Raw genomic sequence first — 24,886 nt, 5'->3', positions numbered from 1 at the left:
TCTCTCTCTCTCTCTCTCTCTCTCTCTCTCTCTCTCTCTCTTTCTTTCTTAATGCATTTGGTTGTTACAGGGTCTCACTATAAACTCAGACTCATGATGATCCTCCTGCTTTCAGCCTCTCCAGCACTGGGATTACAGGTATGCACCACCACGCCAGGACTATGGCTGGCTTAGCACACCTGGCAGCAGGGCTGGTGTGGCATGTGGTGCTGGGGATCAATCTGCAGACCATGCATTTGCCTAAGCTTGCCTAAGCAGGTGTTTTAGCCCACTGAGCGCTATCTCTCCAGCCTTCACTTGTAGTCTTGAGTTAGTAAATTCCAAGTAGCTCTGCTACCAGGCAAGGAAAAGCACATTCTGTGTGGGAGGTAAGGATAGATGCAGGTCCACTAGTTTTCTTGGCTTTCCTCATGGTAGGGATGCTTTACACCTGACACTGGAGGGCTTCGCCTGAGAATTTAGAAAGAAAAATTTAAAGCATCATGCAGACTCCTTGAATGCACTGGATTCTGGACAAGCTGACAGGTAATAGTCTCCTTACCTGTACTCTGCTGTGGGAGATGGTTCTAGAAAGAAAGATCCCAGTCAGTCCAACACACAATAGTTTATCCCCATCAGCCTGTGAGTGGTAGTGGAAATTCGAGCACAAGGAAGGTCAGGTGCCCCCGGCATCTCCTCCCCCACTCCGACTCTCTGGAGAGCATAGCGCAACACCTCGCATGCATTCCGTCATCCATTCTTTCATTCAAGAAAGTGAAATCTCAGATTGGCATGCAGGAAGCTTCCTGTGATATTACAGAAGCATGCCCCTCAAGGAAAGTTAGTAGGCCTTCAGCCTTTGCTTCAAACGGATCTCAGGGTAACACAGCTTTCCCAACTGCTAGGGCAGTATAGGACTTGAAAGGAGAAGCACATAGATCCAGGTGAACTAGGAAATATGCCACCAGGTGAAACTTCTTCCTTAAGCGGCAGGTGTCCTGTCTGGTGGGGGATGGGAGTAGAATCCTTGCCCCTGGGCAGGAGCTGAGGGACTCGTTGCCCGTCACCATGCCCTGCCTTCTTTTCCACCTGCTACTAAGGGCAGTGCTTGAACGTGCACCCATAGAAAATGATGCTTTATTGAATTTGCCTTCCTTTCTCCCTAGTCCCATGTATAAATCAAGGGGGTCTCTGCAGGTCAGAAATGATAGACAGCTGAGCCCACTTGAACCCAAACCTCTTCCTACCCTGGGGGGAGGAGCTGTGGTTACACTGAGGGCTCCCTGGGTTGATGTCACTGTGGCTGCCGCGGCAACGTACGCTGAAGCAGTATAATACAGTATGACTTCTTGCTTTAATGGAATTTTCCTAGACCACTAAGAAAAAAAGACTCCATTAACCACACTACAAAGGCCTTCACTTATTAGTATTTTAGAACAGTGGCAAAACATTTCTTGAATCTAATTATTGCTGACAAATATGAAAATTGAAATCAAAGTTAAATTTTCAACTACGATGCCTCATATGCTGGCCTTCTCTGACTCCAAAGATTGCATCAACACATTTATGTCTTCAGTGGTCTCTGCAAAGATTGGTTATTTTCTTTTTCTCTCCCTAATACTGTCCCCTTCCCTCCTGAGGACCCTCTTCTTCCCGGCTTGGGCCCTATATATTTTGAAGCATTAAATCTGACATATTCATCTCTGTGGCTGGCACTAGGTAACTAACTTTATGTTCGCCTGTCAGGGATGCAGAAATCAGCTGAGCAGCATGCTGAGGAAGCTACTTCTGTGTCCCCACCCTTGCCTCTAGCCCCCAATCCTAGCTTTCTTTTTGCAGATAAAAGTCATTTGACTGATTTCAAATTCCTCCTGATATCAGGACAGAAAAAAAAGGACTCGTCAACACCTTCCTTTCTTTTCCCCTATTAAGCATACTGTAAAAATCAATCCCTTTTGTCACTTCACTCTGCTTGTGAGAATGTTTAATGGATGTCAAGGGAGCTAATGATCGCTGGTAGAAAATTCATTTTAGATTTGCTATTTATAAAGTACTCAGTACTCAGGTGGGAAATTAACATGAGGCAAAGAGTCGGGTGGGGTGGGGGAGGGAAGGCAGTATAGGGATGGGCCCTGCAAGGTTGGCTGTTGCCTTGAGGGGCTGGCACCTATGGCATGCTGGGGACAAGGGTCACTGCTGCAGAGAGCTCATGTGGAATGGACCAAGAGGGTAGCACAGGAAACCTAGGCAGGTTGACCTTTCGGCGACAGAATTTTCTCAGCAATTAAGTAATACCTACAGAACTCATCTTACAAGGTTGTGGAAAGGATTAAATGAAAGATCACACATGAAACATTTACCAGTGCTGGGCATACATTCCTAGCTCATGTATAATACGTAGTAAAAGTCTTTCCTCCTAGCACCCTGCGGTCTGGAAAATTGGGACCAGGTTGGTCAACCAGTGCCACATTAAGGATCTCAGCAGGACCCGGCCATGGGCTCACACATGAGCTGGATCCAGTCTCGACCTGGGTGGCCTCCTCTCGCTACCTGCAGCCCCCAGAGACTCAGATCATCCAGCGGTTCTCAGACTGGAAACTGCATCCGTCAGTTATAGGCTTCTTCATATACAGAGTGAGTCTGCTCTGGGACTTCAGTATTTCAAAGTTAGTAAGGCTCTTCCACACCCAGGATCTGCTACCTAGCAAGCTCCAAGGTGACATTGCTGCTGCTGCCCACTGGCTACCCTCTGAGAAACATGGAAATGCAAAGGTACACTGAACTGCCTCCTGAAACACTGCTGAGTCCTATGCTCCTGGGCTGCAGCCTCTCCCTCTACCCAGCCTTGCCTGGAGAAAGAAGGCTCGCCTACCCCTCGCCTCCCACCAGGACCACCTCCCCACCTCTGACCTCTGCCCACGGGAAGACTCCTAAATTTGAAACAAAGCACTGAAAATCTCGCTAATTCCTTCTTCAATTTTCCATCTCTTGCAGAAGTGAGATTAATTTTCTGGTATGTTTGATACGTGCAAGAGTCTCAGTGTCCCCTGATTCTGAGTACTTTGCTCCTCAAATATGCAGAAGGATCAATGTTGCAGCCCCCAAGTCTTCTCAGGCCCATCTGTACCCCCAAACCACAAGCTCTGGGGTACCCCTCACCCTTCTGCTGGTTTATCCTCTTCCCGAAGTTCCCCTGGATGCTTCTCTGTTATATTTGGATTAACTGCAAATCTCTTTTGATTACTCACTCTCTGTTGAAACAGACAACCTGTTGCCACGTGTTTGATTACTGAAGCCCAGGGGAGATCCTATTTGTAATGCAGCCAGTTACAGTACACTCAGTTTTACACACAGCCACTGAGCTGCTAATTCATTGTCTAAGAAGTTGCTTTTCAGTTTCTGATTTTTCAATAATAGGTTTCTCACGAAGCTCTTAAGCTTCAGAAATAAGCCGAAAACTGCTTTCCTAGTCATTTACATAAACACAAGTGGCTCAGGAGGAGGGACAAGAAAGGGAATAATTTTCCATGTCATTCCTGGGACACTGGAAGCTGGGTTGGTAAGCAAGGCCAGGCCAGAGGTCTGAGAAAGCACAGTGCGAAGGACTGAAGTTTGTGCTAGGACAGCCAGCAGCAGGGCCCGTGGAAAGTCCTGAAGCTTTTCCTGAGGTCCAGGTGGTCAGCCAGCTGAAGCCTCGCGGACGTCCTGAACACAGCAAATTGCTCTGTCAGCAAGCCACACCAGCTGATGTGGTTCTTCTAGCCAGGAAGCTCGTAGCTGGCTCTGGGCCACCTTGCCCGAAGTCCAGCGCCTCCCTCCCTAGAGGCAGCCTGTGACAGGCAAGAGGGTGGCTGCAGAAAAAACATCCCTCACTCAGGCCCCAGAGAGAGGGGTAGTGGCCTCTGTGAAGGGCTTCTGTGGAGAGCCGTGTGGACTCAGGCTAGCGCCACTGTAGGGTTTGGATGCCAGGCCCACGAGAGGACTTGGCGGCGCGCGGGTACTTTCCATACGCATCTTCCTTCTCTGTCTCCATACTGTAGTCTCTCTTTGTGAACGAGAGTCTCTCCCTCTACTTGTTTCTCCCTCTCTCTTTCTCTGTCTTCTTTCATAAATACAGGTCTTACGTGGGGAAAATCAGCTAGAAATAATAGTCATTTTTTTTCTTTCTGGTCATATCATGCAACTCCTTATTAAAAAATAAATATACACTGTTAAAACTCATTTCTTTCTTTTAGACTGATTCTCATCAGGCTATTATCCTTATATACCTACTGTTTGTGAGCAGAAGATCAGATGCCAGATACAAAGAAAAATAAAACCCGAGAAGCCAAATACAATTCAAATTCCAAAAGCTTAACATATAATTTTCAGTGTAAGTATGCACCATGCTTAATAAATATAATAAAGTGTGGTTTACCTGGCATTGAAAGTGTCCTGCATAAGGGTCCAGGATTTCTATTAGCTAAAGGCATAAAACAAGTGAAAGGAAAGTGCACTGCATCCACAACCTGCCCATTTTCATTCCTTAATGCCAACAAATTTGCTCTCTCCTAGAGGTGTGGTGGAGTTTTCCTGAAGGGGAGAGATTGGAGAGAAACCGAGCCCCTACTATGGCTTGGCTGTGGCTCGGCTGAGTCCCTGATGGCTGATGTGCTAGGAGGCTTGCTTCTCAGCATGACGATGTGGGGCGGAACGGAGGCCTCGCAAGGAGGACACACGGGACAGTTGGGCTGTGACAGACACTGCTTTCAAAGGACTCTGCTGGCCAGACAAGTGAATTGGTGCTCCCAGCAGTGGCCTGCTATCAGAAAGGAAGTCCGGTCCCCGAATTCTTCTGGTCTGCTGTCTCACCTTGCAATCCCTCTCTCACACACTGTTGTACCATGATGCCATCTGCCACGATGTAAGACATCCAAGAGGCCCTCAGGAGATCTTGGACTTTTGACTTCCATACTGTGAGTGAAATAAGCCCCTTTTGTTTATTAGTTACTGAGCCTCAGGTATTTTGTTACAGCAACAGAAAATAGGCTGATTGAACTCCCATGAAGCAGGATTGTAAACTATACCTAATCCAATAAGGGCTGCCTCTATTTGTGCTTCACAATCTGAAATGCTTCTTGAAACACACTTCCTGCTCCAGAGATCTTACCTGGAGATCCATAGTCTAATAATGTTATGCAACGCAGACCTTTCCGCATTTCCCCAGGGAAGAACAGAAATAGCCTTGCCTATGAAGACCAAGCATTAATGGTGGGTTTCAAAGTAAGTTTCAAAAGCACCTTTGTTCTTCTCAGTCTTTTAAATTCCCTTCCTGGCCTTACTTATTCCGTGACCTCCAACATTAAAGTGTGTCAATCCTGTGGAAAGAACACACCCCAAAGACAATGGCATTTGGGAAGGCCCTGCACTACACAGGGCATCCGTTAGAGTCACCGGTGTTGACACAGATTAAGGGAGGAGATGCTGGGCACAGAGCAAGGGACAGGATTGTCTGGGGCCAGACAGGGAAGGCTTCAGACCCAGAGAGCAAGACCCTCAGGATGGCTCTGATGAAGGGTTAGTCGCCAACACCTACCCTGTTCATGAGCCTTCTGCAATGTTAGCTTTTGATTTTCCAGTATACACTGAGTGACAGAACAGTCCACAAATATACTTCAGTGTCACATGAACACTACATTCCAAGAAAACATTAAAAAAACTCATTTTACAGATGAGGTAGTAAAACTCTGGGGCATGCATCAGCTGGCTTTCCTACTGTGGGGGCAGAATACCTGACCCCTGAGACTTCTGGGAGGACCTGATTATTGGGTCCGTGGTTTCAGGACATGCTCAGCTGGCTCCATGGTACTGTGGTGGGAGCATGTCATGGAGCTGAATGGCCCAGTCCAGGGCAGCGGGGACACCGCACAGAGGGGAACAGCAGCATGGATGTGTGCCCGCAGCCACCCACATCCTCCACTTCCTGACAGCAGCCTCACCTGGGAACACCAGCGCAGGGACCTCCTCAGGGTGCAGCCCTCCCAAGCTCCAAGTCACCTCCCCAGGAATTTCTCCCTCTTCTCGGGAGAGATAATGATGCTTAACTTACACGTGGGAAAAAACTCAATTCCCAAAGTGAGAGTTCGTGATGAGAACAGGGTGAGAGTAAGATATTACGGTCGATGTGAGTATCAAGCAATGTATTTTCTATGTACGCTGTAAAGGTAAGAGTGCATTTTTTTTTTTGAGATTCCCTAGAATTACTGGAAGAAAGGAGCAGGCGAAGAGCTCTGTGTGTGTTTCCAGGTACTCCTAAGTAGCAGGATCACCTTAGGAAGGTGGTGGGCGGAGGGCATATTGTATTTTAAAATCTGGGGAAATCAGAAAGGTGGCGACAGGCATGACTAATGCTGGTGGACCCCTTCCAGCTCATGAACCAGCTCTCTCTTCCACAATATGAGCAAATACCTTGGGCCCTTTATCTTGCCTTCGAAGCCATCCTGTGCATATCTGGACAGATGCACGAATTTGCACACACGTGTGTGCAGACCATAGTGCTTCCTCTGCATTACACTCAGGGAAAATGAAAACTACCAAATAGTAACTTCTTCCTCTTCCTTCCCCAAAAATTTGAAATTTTGCCTGCATCCCTACTGAGCCAAGGACAACTGGTACTGCTTATTTCTTTTCATTTGCCTTTACTGTAGTCAAGTATGTAGAATGTGGTTGAATGTCTTAACCATTTTGAAGTGTACGATTCTGTGTCATTCAACACACTTTTGTGTAAAGTCGCCACCAGCATCTGTTTCCACAACATTTTCCTCACTCTGAAAGAGAAAGTCTCTCTCCATTAAATAACACATCTCCAGTCCCTTCCTCTTTCCAGGCCCTCATGAAATCTCTGTGAATTGCTTATTCTAGATGTAGCTTAAATTATCCTGCGCTGTCCTTTTGAGGGTGGCCCGTTTCCCTTGCGTACTGCTTTTGCATTCATTCAGGGGGTGGACTGTGTCAGGAATCACTACACAGCTCCTGCAGGGCTGGTCACACTACATTCTCACAAGCAATGTGCAAGTTTCCAATTCAACCGCCGCTTTGCCAACACTTGTTATTTTCATTTTTTTTTTTTATAATAGACCTCCTAATGGGTGTGCAGTAATACCTCACTGTGGCTTTTGGGTTTCCCTAATTACTAATGTTTGAAAATCACTGGTAGATGGCAGAAGAGGGTGGCAGAGTCTTCAGCATGGGAGGGCTTCCTGTGGGCTTTGGGCTCCCCCATTTCTTTCCAGGCCAGGACTGACCTTCTGTCCTTCCGCACACCACAGAAGCATCTCAGTGCTCATCTGCACAATTCCACTGAGAACCTGGAGGTGTGCGTGGGCATCCAAGTGGAGATGGTGGCGTGACTCAGCTCCAGCCAAAGGGTAGGAGTGAGAGTATGTGGAAGGGAGTCCGGGAGTCCTCTCTTGCAGACAGGACAGCTGTGCCTTCTGTCCCTTGCTTCCTCTCTTCTCTCGCAGAAGCTGCTATCTCAGACCAGGGACTCAGAGTCACATACAGCAGATCTAAGGGCTAGAAAGGTCTGAAACCCTAAGTGTCAGGAACAGCCCATCAGCATCAATAAGAAGAGGTGGACTTCTTTCTATAACCTAAAGGGTAAAATTGTATCTTACTTAAGCTACTTTTATTGTATAAAAGCTGAACCTTATCATAAGAGATACTCTCAAACACAGTTCTCCTTCCTCACTTTAGTGGTGGAATTGGCCTCTCCGATTCATTGTTTTACTTACACGGAGCACTGACTGTTCACTCTGGCCAGGACTCCAGGGCCAGGCATCTCCTGTGCCTGCAGTCCTGTGACCCCCTGGGACCCCCACAAGCCCTCACCATCAGCAGACAGGCCATTCCTCCTGATCCTCTCAAATTATAATCTTCCTGATTCACTTTTGACTTTTATTTTTAATATAAAATCATGTAAAGTAACGATCGCTATTGCATCTCCCATCCTATGACTCTTCCTGCAAACTATTCTCCCATAGGGACAGAAGATATTTTTGTAAGTAAGTGTCGTGTAACGTCCCTTGATCATTTAGAAGCATTTCCCACAGCTAATATTCCTGACTTCCTGAAGCTACAACCGTTGGCCTTGATAGGATCACACTTTTCTGATTTTTCTCCTATGTTTTGGCCAATCCCTGTCCATCTGCTTCATCAGACGCTTCCCTGCCTAGCAGGTAGGCGGCAGTGTCTGGCTCTCATGTCTGTCCCCTGCCTTCTGCTCTCTCCCTGGGTAATTAATTTCATCTATGAAGACTCCCTTCGTTCAAGCTGAAATACCACTTCAGAGTTCCAGATCCGTCAGGCTAATTTCAGAGTGGTGAAACCCACAGAAACTTATCATGACCCAAACTGCGTTCGCTGTCATTTCACCAAGTCCATCCCACAGCCACAAAGTCAGAAATGGGAAGCGCTTTTGGCTCCACCGCAAGCTTCAGGCTTCCACTAGCTGAGTGCGCGCGACCTCTGCCTCTCCAACTCTGGTCCTCTTGCACTGGAGGCCTCATGCGCCGTTGACTATATCCTCCATAAGATCCCCTTTCCTCTAATCTTGCTTCCTGTTATTTCACACACTGAAATAAGAGCTTCTCTTTCAAATTTTCAACAACCCCAAATACTGTTATTTAAAAACTCAAACTGAAAGCCCGATCATGCTAACGTCTAGCATGCAGGCTCTTGGCGTGCCCTCTTCCCTCAGGATGAAGCCTGCAGTAAGAGTCGCTGAAGTTCCGGCTTCTGCCTGCTTCCCCACCTCATCTTTCTACAGGTTTTACTCCTCCCCTCCCCTCATGCCCTTAAACCACAGCAACACTCTCAGTCTGGCCAGACTGGATTTGAAAATCCTTGAATTCTTGTCATGCTGTTTTGCTCTTACACTTTGGCAAATGCAGTTCCCTTGTAACATACAGCGCTCCTCTTGACTTGTTAAATCTACTCAGCTCCCTCAACTTCACAACCTCTTCCTTACAGACTAGCTTCTCTGAGGTGAAACTCTTCCGGTGCTGCCACAGTAAACCTGACTTGCTTTATCCTAAATTGTGTGTTACACTAAGTGTACGAAACCCATCTGCCCTGATGTTCACACCTCATCCAGGGTAGGGTCTAAATAAATATTTCTGGAATGGATGAAATAGAAATAAAGTGAGAACCCAGCCACGTCCTGAGATGCAGCATGTCACCTTTGTATCATAAATCTTGGTGATGTGGATGTGGCGGAGCTCTGTCACTGGAGATGACACACACGTAGCTGATGCTGAGAGCTCATCAAGATCTGAAAACAATCCGGATGGGCTTAAGTGATGGGCTCAAGTCGCAATATAATCGCAAAGCTTTGGGAAGGAAAGTTAAAGGGAATCAAGTGCAAGGAAGGAGCAGAGAGATCGTAAACAGCCCTTATTACGTGAGAACAGGATGAAGAAAACCTTGAGCTGAGCCAATGCTGTGGCAGCTCTTAAAAAATTAAAGAAAAGAAACACCATAAAATTGAATAGACCCAAATAAGTATAAATCCCAAATTTTCTTGGTATTACTCGACTCTCCATTTTGCTAATCAGATTACATCAGGTAGCATCTGTTGTGGTAATAAGTTTTAAGTTGATCGTTATCAATCTGGACACATTCAATAGATAGTGATCCAAATGATTAGGGGTCTGGAGTCTATGCCATGTAGTGATCGCAAGATGTCAAGATAAGAATGATCTGAGATAGTCAACTCTTAGAAAGTGGATCACGGTGTCACTGGTGTGTTGACAGCTTTAAGAGGCAGCAGTTATGGAGAGGAAGTTCTTGCTTCACATAAATCCATTAGGGTTGCATCCAGCTGCAAGTAAAAGTAACTTAGACAAGTGGGGCTTTATTTCTCACGAGATACTAAGTGTGGACACAGGCATTCCAGAGCTTGTGTGTCTTGCTGTCTTGAATCTGAGCTCCTCCTATTGAGTGAGTAGTCTGACTTTGCCTGTGTTCAATTATTCTTCTTTGTTATTTTATTTTTGAAGAGAGAAAAAGATATAAATAACAATGAAGCAGAGTTTCAAAATGAATTAGTAGGACAGGTGCAATAATTAATGCATTGCATATTGTTGTTTTCATGGTAGTCATTCAGAGTATAAGATATAGGCATACTGTGCTATCAAAACATTATTAGCACAAAACCTTCACTTCGGTGAACTAAGAGAAGCTCACTGCATAACTATCTTAGTTACCTTGTGACACTCAATTGTTCTTGAGTTATCAAATGAAAGTTCATATGGTTTGACCTAAAAGCTGCTTTCTTTGTTATCCCTTATGTGTTGCTAGATGTTGGCTCCTGGTTCTCCACACAATGTCCCTGTCTCCCAGTCAGAAAGAAGAAATGATATGTGACAAAAGGTGTGGACTGTCAGAGCACACACCTCCAAGCACCACTCAGTGGTGTCCTGTTACATTCCACTGGGCTGAACTGTGTTACGTGACCAGAGCCAGCTCCACGGGAACCTTGGGTTGTGAGGATTTTACATGGGCACATTGATACCCTGCAGCAATTTAAGAGCACTGTTAAAAAACAGAAAGGATACAGTGGATCTTGAGGAAGCATGAGAATGCCCACAGGGTAGTGAGGAGTTTTCTCACTGAATTTATCAGCGGTGCGAAAGCCTGGTACGTCAGTCACCCTCAGCTGTACCTGCACTACAGAACCATCCTACTTCTTCTGTGACTACAGCTGGTCATGCTTTACTTGGATCTGCCTAAGTAGCCGCTGGGAGAGTCACACCTGGGAGCTCCAAAGGTGATTATAATTCTTCCAGGATGGGAGAAGCAGGCTTCTCTGGGTGTCTCTCTACTGGAAGCCACTGCAGCAGCTGGCAGCAGTGGCTAAGCACTGGTCAGATGGAACTGTCTCCTGGGAGCGAAACTGGGCATGCAAAATTCCAAGGTGCACCCAGCTCTAGGTCTCAGAGGAAGCTTTGGATTTGATGGTTAAATCAGGGACATTTTGAAAAAGGCTTTAAAAGTGTGAGCATATCATGCAAAATAGTAATACAGTCTTCAGATCCTTCCGTTAAAATTTTTCAGGGAAGAGAAAGAAAAATGTTTTAGTTAACCCATGATTTTTTCTAAAGTGAAGAAAATGGTTCCCTGAACCCTGGAATTACTGATGGCGTTGAGGCAAAGCTGTCCATCAACATTTCCCACATGCAATCAGGTGTCATTACGGCTACTCCGGCGGTCGGATGCTCTGGTGGAAAGCTCTGTGTAAGGAGGAAGAAGACTTGGTATTGAAGACACAGAAAAGGACCACTTAGTCCCAGGAACATGTTTTTAAAATCTTGATGCTTCTGTCTTGTCCAGAGTTTGGCCGTGCCCTGTCCTCTTGCCTTTCTCTAATACCAGCGCCACCCCAGGTGTCCCGCACCTGCCGCCCGCTGAGCTGATCTGGTCACCACTGCAGTAACTATTCTCTGCCCTTGAGTAAGCTTAGCCTAAATTTCTGAACGCTATAATGATGGATACTATACTGAATTGGTTATAAATATGGTTTATTATTGGCTATAGCAAGGAAGGATTACTAATATATGGAATAACAGATTTAAGGCCTAAAATCACCTCGTCAGAATTGAAGCTAACAAAATCACTTAAGCAAAGATAAATTTTGAAATTAAGATTTTGCATACATAGTAAAATAATGCAGGCATAGAATGCAGAGGGGTGGGATGAACAAAACCTCATTGTAATTCAATGGAGCTCTTAGGCCACTGGAGTACCCCCAAGCCATCCCAGCCTTCTTCTCTCCTTCTCCCTCTCCATGTCCCTTTCCTTTCTGCCACAGACACCTGCGAGCCACCTGTGTCCTGGCTCCCAAGCTAAGTGTGCAGCCCTGACCCCCTAGTACTCAGTCTGAGGAGGGCATATAGACCTGCACATGATTAACTACCCTGGCAGCCATGGACACTGAGAGAGAAAGTAAATACAGGTGCACTAGAGTGTAAAGGAAGGAAGGAGGCTTTGGGAGCTTGTCTTTGCCTCGTAACAAGCATTTTCGGGGGAGGCAGGGAAGGGTGGGGCCAGAGCATGAGCACATGTGCTCAAAGGGGGGAGCCACAGAGAGCCCCAAGGAGAACGCTGTGCGGGAAGTGCAAAGGCTTAGGAGAGAGATGAACAGAGGCCAGGCCTGCTGACTTCCATGCTTCGCGAAGGAGCTGCAGTGTCACTGGGCATGGTGGATCTGGAATCAGGAGGGCTCCAACCTGGGACCTGCTGGAATGCTGAGACACACTAGGAGAAGGTGCTTCAGAAAGAATACAGAGTGACCAGCATAGCTTTAGAGAACAATGGGGCAAAATCCTATGTATGATTATATAGAAAATAAGAGGAAGACCTTGTTTTATTTAACTTAGTGACAGGAGATTTGCAGGAGATGGGGAGAGAATCCCATTTCCAAATAATTCAAAAATAGTTTGCAGAAAAATTAGTTTGGTTCTGTGAGTAGTAGACTCAATGGCAGATATGACACTACTTGGAAACACTTACTGCAATTTACTGCGTGTCAGGCATTGTCTAAACATTTTATTTGCGTTAATGTTTGATCTTTATAGTGTCCTTCCAAGATAAGTCCTATGATTATCTCTACTTTATTGAAGAGGAAACTGAGTCACACAGAGGTTGATTCAGTTGTCATAGGTCTCAAAGCAGGCAATGGCCAAGCCAGGGTGTGGACCCAGCAGGTCTGGCCCTTCAGGTTACATCAGAAGGACTCCCCAGGGGCAGCCTGTAAGAAGGCAGAATGCTCTTCTCCTGCCTCATTTTCCTTCTCTTTACTCATCATCTTGTCTTCCTGAAACTGTTAGATGCAAGTCCCCATCGTTGGAGACAAGCCAGGAAGCCACAGCAGCTGCATTGTAGCAGGATCACAGCTCAAAGGACGGGGTTGAAATAAATCAACCTGCAAGTCCCTCTGTGCCTAACTGGCTACAGTTCCAGGCTTGTCTGACACAGGAGGGCGAATGCTTCGGGGAGCCAGATGGTGGTGTGGGCTACCCAGTGACCACGCTTGGCAGAAATCTGCACGGTAGCTCTGTGCCCCATGTGCCTTTTAGATCTGCTGACTCCATCAGAAAACAAACAAGTTTTTAGTCCCACAGGCACTGTGGGAGCTGACCTGGCACAGAGAGCGCAGCCAGAGTCACCTCCACCTCACCCAGGAAGCTGCAGGACTGTGCAGAGGTTCTGGTGTGAGCCTCTGTTGGCCAACTGATTCCTTGGACAGAGAGGGGAAGCCAGGCAGGAGGGAAACACACAGGATCCTCAGCCTTGAGCCAGACTCTTCTGTGTCTCCCCATTGGTTTAGCACTGCACAATTCCAGCTTAAACACATTCTGTCTTGACCTTCGCTCCAAGGCCTCCTGCGTTTCTCTTGCAGGAAGCCTGAAAGATGGATCAATTAAGAGATATTATCATGCTTTGTTCTCTATACCCAAAATGCTGAGATTAAGTAATACCTTCTAGTGCAGGATATTTACTCCCTACAATAAAGCAGCACAAGGATATGTGGATAGATGATATTGGGTGTATGAAAAAGCATGAAGGGCCTGCGTGCACATTCTAACTCTGTTCATCCGTCTGTGACTGCGTTTGTATTCCTAGCTTCTTGCAGGCAGAAACTAGTTCTGAGTATTTTCTTCTAGCACCACTACCTATCAATAACTATACTCAAAAAGACTATTTGCAGAACTGCCAAATGTTGAACTTGGAATGAAATCTCAAAATTTTTCAGTCCAACTGCTTTATTTTAGAATGGGAAAACTGAGGCCCACAAAAAGATGGGTCTTTCTGAAGGGTGCAGAATCTTTTTATGTGGATTTCAAGGCTACAGATTAGAAACATTTAAGCGGCCTTTTAAAAATATCAATTTAGAGATGTGTCACAGACACTTTGACTTCATTGGTCTGTGATAATGGTGTGGACGGTGGCACTTTTATAAAGCTACCCACCTGTGATTTGATGGCAAAGCAAGATTACAAAACACTGGTTTAGAGATGGAGAGAGTTGCAAATTAGTACAGATGACCCCCACCCCCTGAGTTCCTTTCTGATTTCTGGGATGAGACCAGGGGAGGTAGAATTGATCTAGGCTGCTGGGCTTGGAAGAATTATGGATCCATAGAAAATGTAATTACCTGTTCTTGTATGTGAAAAAAAAATGAAGCATAACTATGACCACCATGATGGAAGATGGAAACGTGGGTACAAGGGGCCCTCCTACAGCTGCTGGGTTGCACCTGTCATGCCCACGGTGAGTGAATAGAAACCTATTTCCTCGGTGCATGCACACTGAAAACAAGCAGACAGATTACAAAAGACAGATGTGTATTAAAGCAGTTGTACACGCACGGTGGTGCCCCAAACATTGCATAGCACCAGAGAACAAATAAAATGCCTCAGCTCACAATGTGTTCACATTAGTGTAGGAAACCTAACTTAGGGCCTTGTGAGGAGGTACCAACTACAGGCATTCTTTCTTTCTTTATTTATTTCTTTGTATTTAAGGGAAGGGTCTACAGGGTGTTCAGGGTCTCACTACTAGATCAGACTCATAGTGATCTGCCTGTTTACAGCCTCCCAAGAACTGGAATTACAGGCGCGCACCATCACATCCAGTCTCAACTGCAGCCTCAGTGCACCCCAAGAGCCGGGCCAGCACAGCAGGCCCAGGGATCAAACCCTCAGCCCTGCGTCTGCTCACAGGCGCTTTAATCAATACAGGCATTCTTAAAGAGCAGGCGAGTAAGCATCCCACAGTCTGGTGTCAGCTGTAACCTCATCTAGATCAGCTCCTGGGCAAGGTCACCCCCGTGTTATCTCAGACACGAGCTGCTCATCTTCATTGGCTCACTGTGGTATACAGAAGGTAGGGTGCAAGGGAACTGGGGAGCCCGGGCCAGGCAGCTGTGGTGTGAAAGATGGCACACACCCTCAGTGACAGAAGGAGCTGGCTGAGGCCCATGAATTCTCACTAGCTCTCCAATGCTGTGTGTGAGTGGAGGCATGGGAGAGAGACCCCCACGAGCCCTGTGTCGGTGAGGGGTGATGCAGGGAAGTAGAGGTGCAGCCTCGGATCTACTGCAGCATAAGGCCAGGGCAGGGACATCCTGCCTGGTGTTCTCTACTTCAAACAAGGACCAAGCGCTACTTTCTTATCATCGCCCATACTTGACAAGGGACCCGAGGCTGTGTCTTCGGTCTTGGAGACGGCTGTTGTGATTTCTATTAGGCCCACCCAACCCAAATCTTGGGGCTTGTTCTAGGTCTTCAGTTTTATTCTTTAGTTGGTTTTTGTTCACTGTCACATGTGTAGTGCTTATAAGGGCGCAAAGAACATAGCAGACAATGAGCGTTTGCTGGTGGCTGACCAATCTTCAGATAAGCAACGGGGTGGATTTTTGGATTGGGGTTAGTTTGGTCACACAGAAAATGAGCAAAAGAAATATCACTAGTGAGATAATTTGAATGAGTAGGCAAAGGCCCAAGCAGCCAGGCTTTTGATCAGTTTTTATTACTGCAAAGACCAATACTCACACAGAAGCTTTGAAAAAAAAATCAAATTTAGAACCCAAGATGTCCTCAGTAACAGAACTAAAGAATGTGTTTTCCAATATTTGATTTCTTAGCTTGACAGCCTCTCTTGGAATGCGCTCTTCTGCACCATGTAAATGTGGATACGCGTTGGTTTGTTCTGCGGCTTGCGGAGCTCATCTGGCAGGGTTTCTATTTTTCCTCTTGTAAATAAACAAAAGGCCACTGCTTTAGTGCAACTTATGCGGAGAGGAGGCTCTAGGCGCTCCCACCACGATTTTACAAGGAGAAGAGGAGAGCAAGGGAGAGGCAAGTAGAAGGAAGAACAAAAAAACTTGGAATCAGCACGGTACAGAACCTGGGAATTTTTTTTTAAGTCAATAAAAAGACAAAGATACATTGAATATGGAAAATTAGAGCATCAGGCAAACCAAACAGGTAAAGGCTCTGTGATCAACGGGATCCCAGCTTACCGGGCGTGTCATGCTCACCCTCGGCCCGCAGCACCCCACACCTTCCACCTGTCGCGAGGCCCTGCGCAGTGCGCAGACAGACTCCCCTCCTTCCAGGCAAGCCTCGGGAAGCAGAGCAACCTCTGCCAGCCTGACCTAGACCTGTCAACTGATCGATTATTTTCCCCATAGAAGAGCAGGGAAAGTGAAAAGAAGAAAAAAAAAAAAAAAAAGACCAAAAGAGAAATGGAAAGGACTGGGAAGGAGGGAGAGAGAGCAGAAGGGGAGGGAGCCTCAGAAGGGGACTGAAAGGGAGTGTGAATGGACCCAGGTATCCTTCACCATAAGCGGGGAGACCACAGGTAAGTAAATGAACACATACATACATGCATAAAAGAAAATACAAAGCTTTCAGGGGCTCCTCACAAAATCAGAGTCAAAGCTTTTGCTTTTCCTACCTCTTGCTAATCCAGATTAGAGATGTTTTCCCCCTCCCGACACTCAAACCTCAAGGTCCCGTGCTCCCCCAGGCTCCTCCCCACAGCCACATTCCCCCTGCAGGCTTCCACTCCATGGGAAGCCTCCTTGGACAAAAGAATGGGGTCAGCTCCCCCGCCAGGGTCCTGGAAGGCCTCCCTGACTCTCTGCCAGGCCTTGTGGGTGGAACAGAGCGTCTCCCTCCAGGGCAGAGGATTCTGGGGAGATCCCTGTGGAAGATGCCCTGCCCAGCTGGAGCACCATCAACTACCTTGTATGTGCATGTTTTCACTTTGTATGTTTAATTCGTTTTTATTGAATTTCAAATGACTACAGACATAAAGTAAACACGTAACAAGCCAATGGAGCAGAAAGGAAGTAGACCACATAAATACAACAGCCTCAGCATGGAGCTCCACTTAGCACCACAGGTTTGGAGTGTTATAAGCATTAATGAGTCCTTACAAGGCCCAGGGGAGTCGCTCCTGGCCTGGCAGCCAGGTAGGGCGACGCGCTCACAGAGGGACATTTCTCCCCAGGGACAACACAGAGCATTCAGAGCCCAGGAGTGCACACACTCCTCCCAAGGGCACTTAGAGGCCTACAACTGGCCATGCACGTGGGCTGCTTAGGCATCTGTAGGCCCCTCCCCGCCCCCTGCTCAGGTTAGATGCAAAGCAATCTCACCTTCTTCTTTTGTATTCTAGTTGTGTGCAGAAACAGGCCAGGAGTTCCACACCAAAAACAAAACACAGTTGGGAAAGCGCCAAGTCCCACACCTGCAGGTCCATGCAGGCTGCGTCTCTACCAAGAGGGAACAGGAAGGGAGCGGCAAATCTTCCCAGCCTGCATTTCTCACACTGAGCATGAGCCCATCTCCCACCCTGGGCCACAAATTCTGCCACGCCTTGGGATCCTGTGATCTTACTTCATCCCAAAGGGCAAACTGCAGCTAAAGCAGACACTGGTTTGTCTGGCATCCATGACGTGGAATCGGAAGTAGCAGTGCCCCGTACAGGCTTGGCCAGACCACCTGTGTGGAGAGAAGAGCTCCCCTGGGAAGTGCTGGAATTCATTCCAGAGTAGAGCACCTCCCACCAAGGAACCAAGGGGACATTTCCAGCCCCTGTGCAGGACTCCTTAATGAATGCTTTGGTGAAGCTTACGAGGAAAGAACAGAAGTCAGGGGCTGTACATCACAGCTGATAAAAAGGGGCTGTGGCACGTACACTTGACTTTAAAAGAATAACTAAAAACAAATGAAGAACTCAGCACCAGGGCCCATCTGTGCACCAGATAACTGAAGCTAAAATTCCAAGACTGAGCCCAAGAGCTCAAGGACCAGAGAGGCTGACGTTATCTACAGGAAGGAGGCAGAGGAGCTGCAAGCCCACCTGAACCTAGGCCCACGCCAGCAGCTCCCAGACCAGCAGCCAGGTGCCACTTTGTAAGCCCTTCCTCCACTCTTTGGCTCTCCTTCAAGTATCTGCAATGCCTACGTCAAGTCCAGGGTCCCAGCACCTCCAAGTCAGGATCCCATCTCACCAGTGAGCACTTCATAACTGGTCTCATCTGCCTCTCTCCTGTCTCAGAAGCACTGGCCCACTTGCACTGCTGAGAACACCCACGTGAATGGCAGGGGCTGGGCCGAGCTGCGGCACTTATGGGTGCTCATGGCCTTGGCACTAAGCTAAGGAGAATGGTGATTTAGAGGGCCTTCTGCTCCTTCTCTCCCTGTCTCTAGCCAGCAGCTAAGTTGATGTGGGACGAATTTCAGTCAGTTGTGAATAGGCTGTGACTAGGCTGAATACTCTGCTCCCTTTCAGGGGAACTGAACATTAGAAAGGTATGAGAGGAATCTGGCTAAGCTAATGGGAAGGTGCTGAAGAGAACAATAATCCTTCCAAGGAGACAGGAGGCATGGTTGGCTTCTGGTTTCTCGAAAGAGAAAATCTGCATCACACTCAGCCCTTCCCTCCAGAGCCTCTCAGTGGCATAAAAGAAGGTGGGCAATGTGCAGGAAGAGAAGCACCTCACCCAGCTTCTCACTGTTTCTGGTAAGACTGGCCTCCAGTTAATCAGCTCTGGGAATCTAAGGGCCAAAGCCCCAGGGAGCTAAGCACCCCCTCCCGTTGCCATCCACACTAATCAGCCCTGAGTCCCTCCGAAATTCTCCCCTATCCTAAGTCCCATCTTGGTTGCCGGTTGGGCTAGGGAAGGAAGAGCAGATCTAGCAAGGATCTTCCCACACACCTTTCAGGAGGAGGAAAACCTAGGCACCAGCAACACTTAGAAAGAGCTAGCTTGAAACAAAAAATGAGAAGAAAAAATTGTGTTGCAATGTGGACTGCATTCTAACTCGTCCCACTGGGTGCAGGCGTAGGGGTGGATTATTGCAGGCAAGACCCGGGCTGCCTTGGTAATTCTGCAAGTTTGATAAGAGATCCTGGCAGACTGCTTCCTGCTCCTGAGAGAGAAAACAGGCAGCACCTTGGCTGTGTCTGACTGGTGTGTGGCGTGGGGGTCCTTGGGAGTCACGCTGCCTTAAAATTGGGTAATCTTGCTCTGTTATGACACATTGAAGCCTATTCACAGCTGAGTGGAAATAGCTGGTATGCATAAAGGCATGGCTCCCCTTAGGGAATCCAAGAATACAACCAGCCCTCACCACCACCCCCAAGACCATGATAAGAAGACCACAGACCGGATTTCACCTCGGGGCAAAAAGCACCACCAATTTCTACTCATGTATTCAGGGATGCTTCAAAGTATGAGCAAATATTATGCTTCTCTGCATTTATTTCTGATGAAAAAAAAAATCACACATGCTAATTTATATGTAAATTCAGTATGGCCTTGGGGCTTCTGGAATCCAGCCAGTGGGGCTGCTGATGGAGGAATTGGGGCCACTGTCTCCAGGTTGATATAATAATAGAGGAGACATGGATCTCAGGACAGATGGAAATTACTGAGGGCTCTGGACCTACCCTCAGCCTTCCCCGACTCCTCACTCCATACCTGGGCCAGTAAGTTTTCATTTCTTTTGCAAGGTTGCAAGATGCTTTCCCTGAAGGTTTCTGGCCTCGAACTCAGTTTCCCCATTGTGCGTGCTAGGGAGGGGCCTGATCCAGCATGTGAGTCTCTGCTCAGCCAGGGACACAGGCACAGGGGCGCGCACTGCTGCCTGCCCACGTTATGTAAGAGGAGTCAGCCAAGGATGCTTGGAGTTGACTCCTTCGTTCTCACACCCACCAGTGCCCCAGGGGAGAGGAGAGAGAGTGGAAATGCACCAGCCTCCCGAGTGGGCGCAGCAGGCGACGTCATGGATACCCCCATGTCACTACCCTGGCCTCCTGGTCTTTCCACAGGGATTCATCCAGTACTTCCGCCTTCCTCCCTGAGCCCCAGCCAAGGGTGCAGGCACATGAGATTCCTTCTAGGCTGGGCCCTTCTTCCGTGTTCTCGGTTCTGCTAGGGACAGTGGCAGCTCCCACAGCCTGACATGAGGAAGGGTCCGCAGGACCAGACTCAGACCCAAGAGACCCTGAGAGCCCCACGCTGCAGTCGAAGAAGAGGAGGCAGTAGGACACATGTCTTTCTCGCCTGACAGAGAGAACTTTCCTCAGGGAATACACCAGCATGGGCACAGCCTCCCTCCCGCCACCGCCTCGCTCTGCTGGGCTCCTCCTGGCGAGCCCCGCCGGACCACCCGGGGAAAGTTTCTCCGCCTGCCTCGCCCCAGGTTCAGGCATCTGTGATTCCAAAGAGGCAGCCAGAGCCCCAAAGACAAGGTGAATAGGGAAGAGCAGTGAGCGCCTAGTTCTGCCGTCAGCAGGCGCGTGAGGGAGGGCCAGGGCAGGGGCTGGGGGCGGCGGCGGATCCCCAGGGGACCCCGACCAGAGCAGCCAGCCCCAGAGTGCATCTTGGCTGGAGAGCAAGCTCAGCTCGCTCTGCCTGAGCTGCAGCCTGCCAGGACTCCCAGCCCAATAAATAAACAGCAAATTAGCATTCGGCTCCCAGTGCCTCTCTCCTTTCAACTTAGAGCAGCTCTCCCTGAATTTCCGAGCCTTTGCCCGCACTGCCTTTCATCTGCTGGTTACTAGCAACCCCCACGCCAGCCCAGCCTCCGCCACACACGCCCCCCGTGCATTCAGAACTAACACAGTTGTTCGCCGCTGCCGCAAACTGATCCATCCCTTGAAGCAAGACCGCTGACCAGCACCTGCTGGAGGCACCTGATTATTTGTAGCCTGCATTCTCGCCTTTGCTCCTTCTGGCAGCTTTGCAACTTCACCGGCCGATATTTAAAGTTCCCCCTGTAATTGCTTCCCAGTCGCAGAAGCAACACACGAGCAGCCCCGCCGCCCTCCCCATCCGTAATTCTCCCTGGCTTACAGGCGTGCTCCGCTGCGTATGTGCGCAAGAACGCGCAGGAAGCCGGGCAGCCCAGCATGGAACCGGGACCTAAGGACAGCAGCAGGCTCGTTTTACTTATGCGTATCCGTCTCCTGTTCCGCGAGCAGGCAGACCCGAATCGATGTGCTCACAGCCCGGTCTGGAGAGCGAGTCCCAGCCATGCTGTCTAAACGCTCTGTCTTCCACCTGCAACCGAGCCACGCAGCACGCCAGCTCCGGGAGCTGCGAATCTGTGAAGCACACGGCACCGTCCCCGACCCCCTGGAGGCAGAGCAACAGCAAGCGCTTACCTTGGAAGAGACACAGCGCAGCCAGCCCCGCGAACACTGCCCAAGAAACAGAACTGTGCATTTTTGCCTGAATGGTTTTCATGGTTTTTTTTTTCTTCTTCTTTTTCGTCAGGTTCAGTTTTTTCCTTCCTCCTTTTTTTTCTTTCCCGGTAGACTGTGCTGCTCGCACGCTGGTACAATGAGGTTTAAATCCACTATTTCGCTGAAGGACACAAGGAAGTCGAGGGCGTGAGAGAGTCTGACTTCCTCGTAATTATCTCGGCTCGCACTCTGGTACTGAGGCACGTTGTACAATCTGGCCCTGGACAGCCCTCCTACAAGCTGCAATCATTGGTTCTAATCCAAGGATTGACAGAGCTGCAACACACGCGCGCGGGCACACACACACGCGCGCACACACACACGAATCATTTACTGGGCAAATCAGGCTAGCTGATTAAAGAGACAGGAGCCTGGAGAGATAGCGTGATAAATGCCACTTTGCCCCTTCTATATTGCTTTCATTTTTTAAACTGACAATCTCAGACCCCCAGCATCAGAAAATCTCCTCCCCCTGGCGTCCCCTGGTCTCTTGAACTCAGATTCCTTTTACACTGGAAAAATCCCATAGTCAGTGGCAGTGTACTGGAAATTTTAAAGGGACATTTTCATGCTCAGTGAAACTTGCAAGGGTGAGAGTCAAATTTCATTCGTTGGTTCCTATTTTTCTCTGTGATAAAAATATCATTGGATGGCAGGGCTCTTTCCCCGCTCATCAACTTTCCCACCTAATAATAAATAATTCCACCTTTCCTTCTCCTGCCACCTCTGTTTCACAATGTCTGTATCACTCTTATATTTCCTTCACTTTATTTCATGAAAACAGATATAGTGTGGCATTTGAGAAGCAAATCCTAAATCTGAATATGGAAAAATCTTCCTTAAAGAGAACGAGGTGAGTTGATTTCTCATGCCTTAGTGAATCTAGAGTCTCTGAAAAGCACAATGGAAGCATACGTGATTTGAACTACAGCAGGAGAGATTTAAGCTAGACATACTGAGGGACTTTCTGACTGAAAACTTTGTAGTTATGAAATATTCTCAGAATTTTGCACACTCATATCCTTCATGACAGGCAAGAATAAGAACTAGACAGTAATAACAGAATGGATATAATGACTTCTTAAAAGGCCTGATTATAAGATCTGAAAATTTGCTGGTGATTCTCATTTTTGGCTTTCTCTTATGGGAAGCAAGTTATATGATATAAATAAAAATTCTAGAAAACGTAGTGCTGCACAAAACCTGTCCTTGCTCACCGGGATAAATTCTTATTGCAAACTGCTTTAAAACACGGTTTTGAAATGTGGTCTTCAGAGCTCGCAGCTGGTCACCGCACTTCCTATGACTCCCACATAAATTTCAGGGTGTGGTCTCCGACTGGGGAGAGCCAAAGCAGCTGCTGTCTGCTGGTGTTTAGGGTCACAAAGGTGGCCCCAAAACAGCGATCCCAGTCTGCATGCCCATGAGGCGCGGCCTGGCCTGTGCGGCTTGCGGCCGTGGGCGGCTCCTCTAGAGGTGTGTGACACGGAAGCTGAAGGACCCTTGGGGCCCGCACTGGGGCAAGTCACAGAGCCACACAAACTTAGGGCAGGCCACTTCATCATAGTCCCCCTTGACCCCTTTCAAAGTCTGAGAACAGGAATGATTCCTCAGGCCTCCTCCTTGTTCCGAGACGTCTTATACGGCTGGAGTTTCTTGCTTTTCTTCTGCCATTAAGTTCTAATTCACATGTCCATCAAAATCTCCTGGATCTCTGGATATTGTGAACTCTGAGCGGACACAAATCTTATCTATCTATGAGCCTTTTGTGCAATGCTCAGCACAGTGACATGTGTAATTAAATGCTTTGGGGCAGCTGTGACAGCAGGTGATAACAGCAATGTGGACTGGAGAGTGGCTTCCTTTACCACACCGCAGTTCTCTCCAGAATGACAATAATGTCCACAGGTCACGGAGTCTTGAGTCCCGATCTGCAGAGGCAGAGACGCTAATGTTTGCAATGTCCCCGCCTTAAATCAGAGGAAGTCCGCTCACTTAGCAATTTTCATTAAGCAATATGTGTGACAATAAGCAGAAATGAATCATTACGGCCAGTATTTCTTGAGCACTTGTTATGTGCTGGGCACATCTACGGCGCTTGTGTGCGTTTCTCTCCTCGAACGCTCGCGACCTATGGAGCGGTGTGATTATCAGGCCCATTTATGAGATGAGGACCTTGAGGCTGTGAAACAATCTTGTCTACAGCTACAGGACTCTTGAGGGGAGAAGCCAGGATTTGAGTGGAAGCATTTTGCTCTCAAATCAACCCCAAGCACAACATCTTGTGTTAAATATTGTAAGGGAGCAGAATAACTTTCAGGCAATTCTTACATTCTGACATATGATCTCTTTTGCCAATTTATTGATATGAAATTACAAAATATTATGCATGAAAAAATTGCATACTTACTGATATAAAAATGTAGGAAAACCCATATAGTGTTTTTACTATTATGTACTTGCTTTGCATATTACTGGTACATATAATTAATTTTATCTGGCAGCTCACGATAGATTCCTCCATGACAGCTTTCTAAAGTCACGAAGCGATGGAAATGGAAATGCCGAAGTCATGACCTGCCTTATAGCAAAGGGAGAACCTACGAGGTCTAACACATAGAGAGGAGCACTGTGGGTAGAGAGGGTTCATAAATTAAAAGTTAGAGCTAGAAATGCCATGGTAAATCTGGGGCCCTAATGACCTGTCTGAGGCTCTCTATCTTCCTGTGCTGTATTACACTGAAATTTAAGAAAATAAATAAGGTCTGATCCTCCGTTCTGCTCACAGGTGAGGTGATGGCGCTCACTGTTCTCTGTGTAACTTTATTTTTTTGTGTGATTTTTGGACTTAAGATGGAGGCCGAAGCTGCCTCTTCCCAGGTCCAAATCTCAGCTCCACAACCCAGGGGCGGCAGGACTTTGAGGGAGTCATCCCCATCTATCCAGCGCACCCAGCCCTAACCACACATCACCATCATTCCCTCATTTTCCTTTAATTTTTGTTGGAACCAAGCTGAGGTTGGTGTGACCCATATGTCACTGGGAGGAGGGGTCTGTTCCTGGTAGCAGAGCCTCTTGGAAAGCGTGGCTTAGGAATGGCTCTTTGTGCATTCACTGAGGCAAAATACACCCTCAGGGACTACAGAACCAAAAGTGTAATTTGGGCTTGGAGTGCTGCTAAATGCTGAACTATCCAGAGACTTATATCTCTTTCAATGCTGGAATTTACCACACTGAGTAAAATTTCCCAGCTGCCTTTGGGTTTTGCAAAACTATACAGTTCACTTCCTGCTGAAGGAGACATGGTTTCCTTCCCTTTGGCATGGGCCTTAGCTCAGTGTCTCCAGAACAACCCTGCTGGATCATTCAAGAGCTCATTGCTGTAATTACAGATTGCAAAGCTGACCGTAGGCTATTTGTGGGCGAATGCTGCCCAGCCAGGCCCACTCCTCACTGAATGAAAGGGGCCGCACCCAAGGGGCAGCTCCCCTTCCTTTGCATTTTCCACTTATGTCTGTGGGTCTGTGGGGCCTAGAGCTGTGAGGGTCCACTGCTGCAACAGCTCCACATAGGGAGGCCTGGGCTTCCTCCTTGGGGCGGC

The 24,886-nt window shown here is 47.8% G+C and overlaps 1 protein-coding gene across 1 annotated transcript in view; it reads right to left on the bottom strand.

Moving 5' to 3' along the window:
* The window catches only part of Ntm (neurotrimin), a 1,027,590-nt gene extending 1,005,982 nt beyond the window's left edge, over positions 1-21,608 (bottom strand). Inside the window, exon 1 of the mRNA XM_004643683.2 lies at positions 21,205-21,608. Within this exon, the coding sequence (XP_004643740.1) occupies positions 21,205-21,286 (82 nt within the window). The 5' untranslated portion in view covers positions 21,287-21,608. The remainder of the gene's footprint in view (positions 1-21,204) is intronic.
* Between the last annotated feature and the right edge of the window lie 3,278 nt (positions 21,609-24,886).

Source organism: Octodon degus, unplaced genomic scaffold, assembly GCF_000260255.1.
Source record: "Octodon degus isolate 3935 unplaced genomic scaffold, OctDeg1.0 scaffold00182, whole genome shotgun sequence".
NCBI lineage: Eukaryota > Metazoa > Chordata > Mammalia > Rodentia > Octodontidae > Octodon > Octodon degus.
Note: the sequence above shows the minus strand (reverse complement) of the source record. Positions and strands in the feature narration are given on the sequence as shown.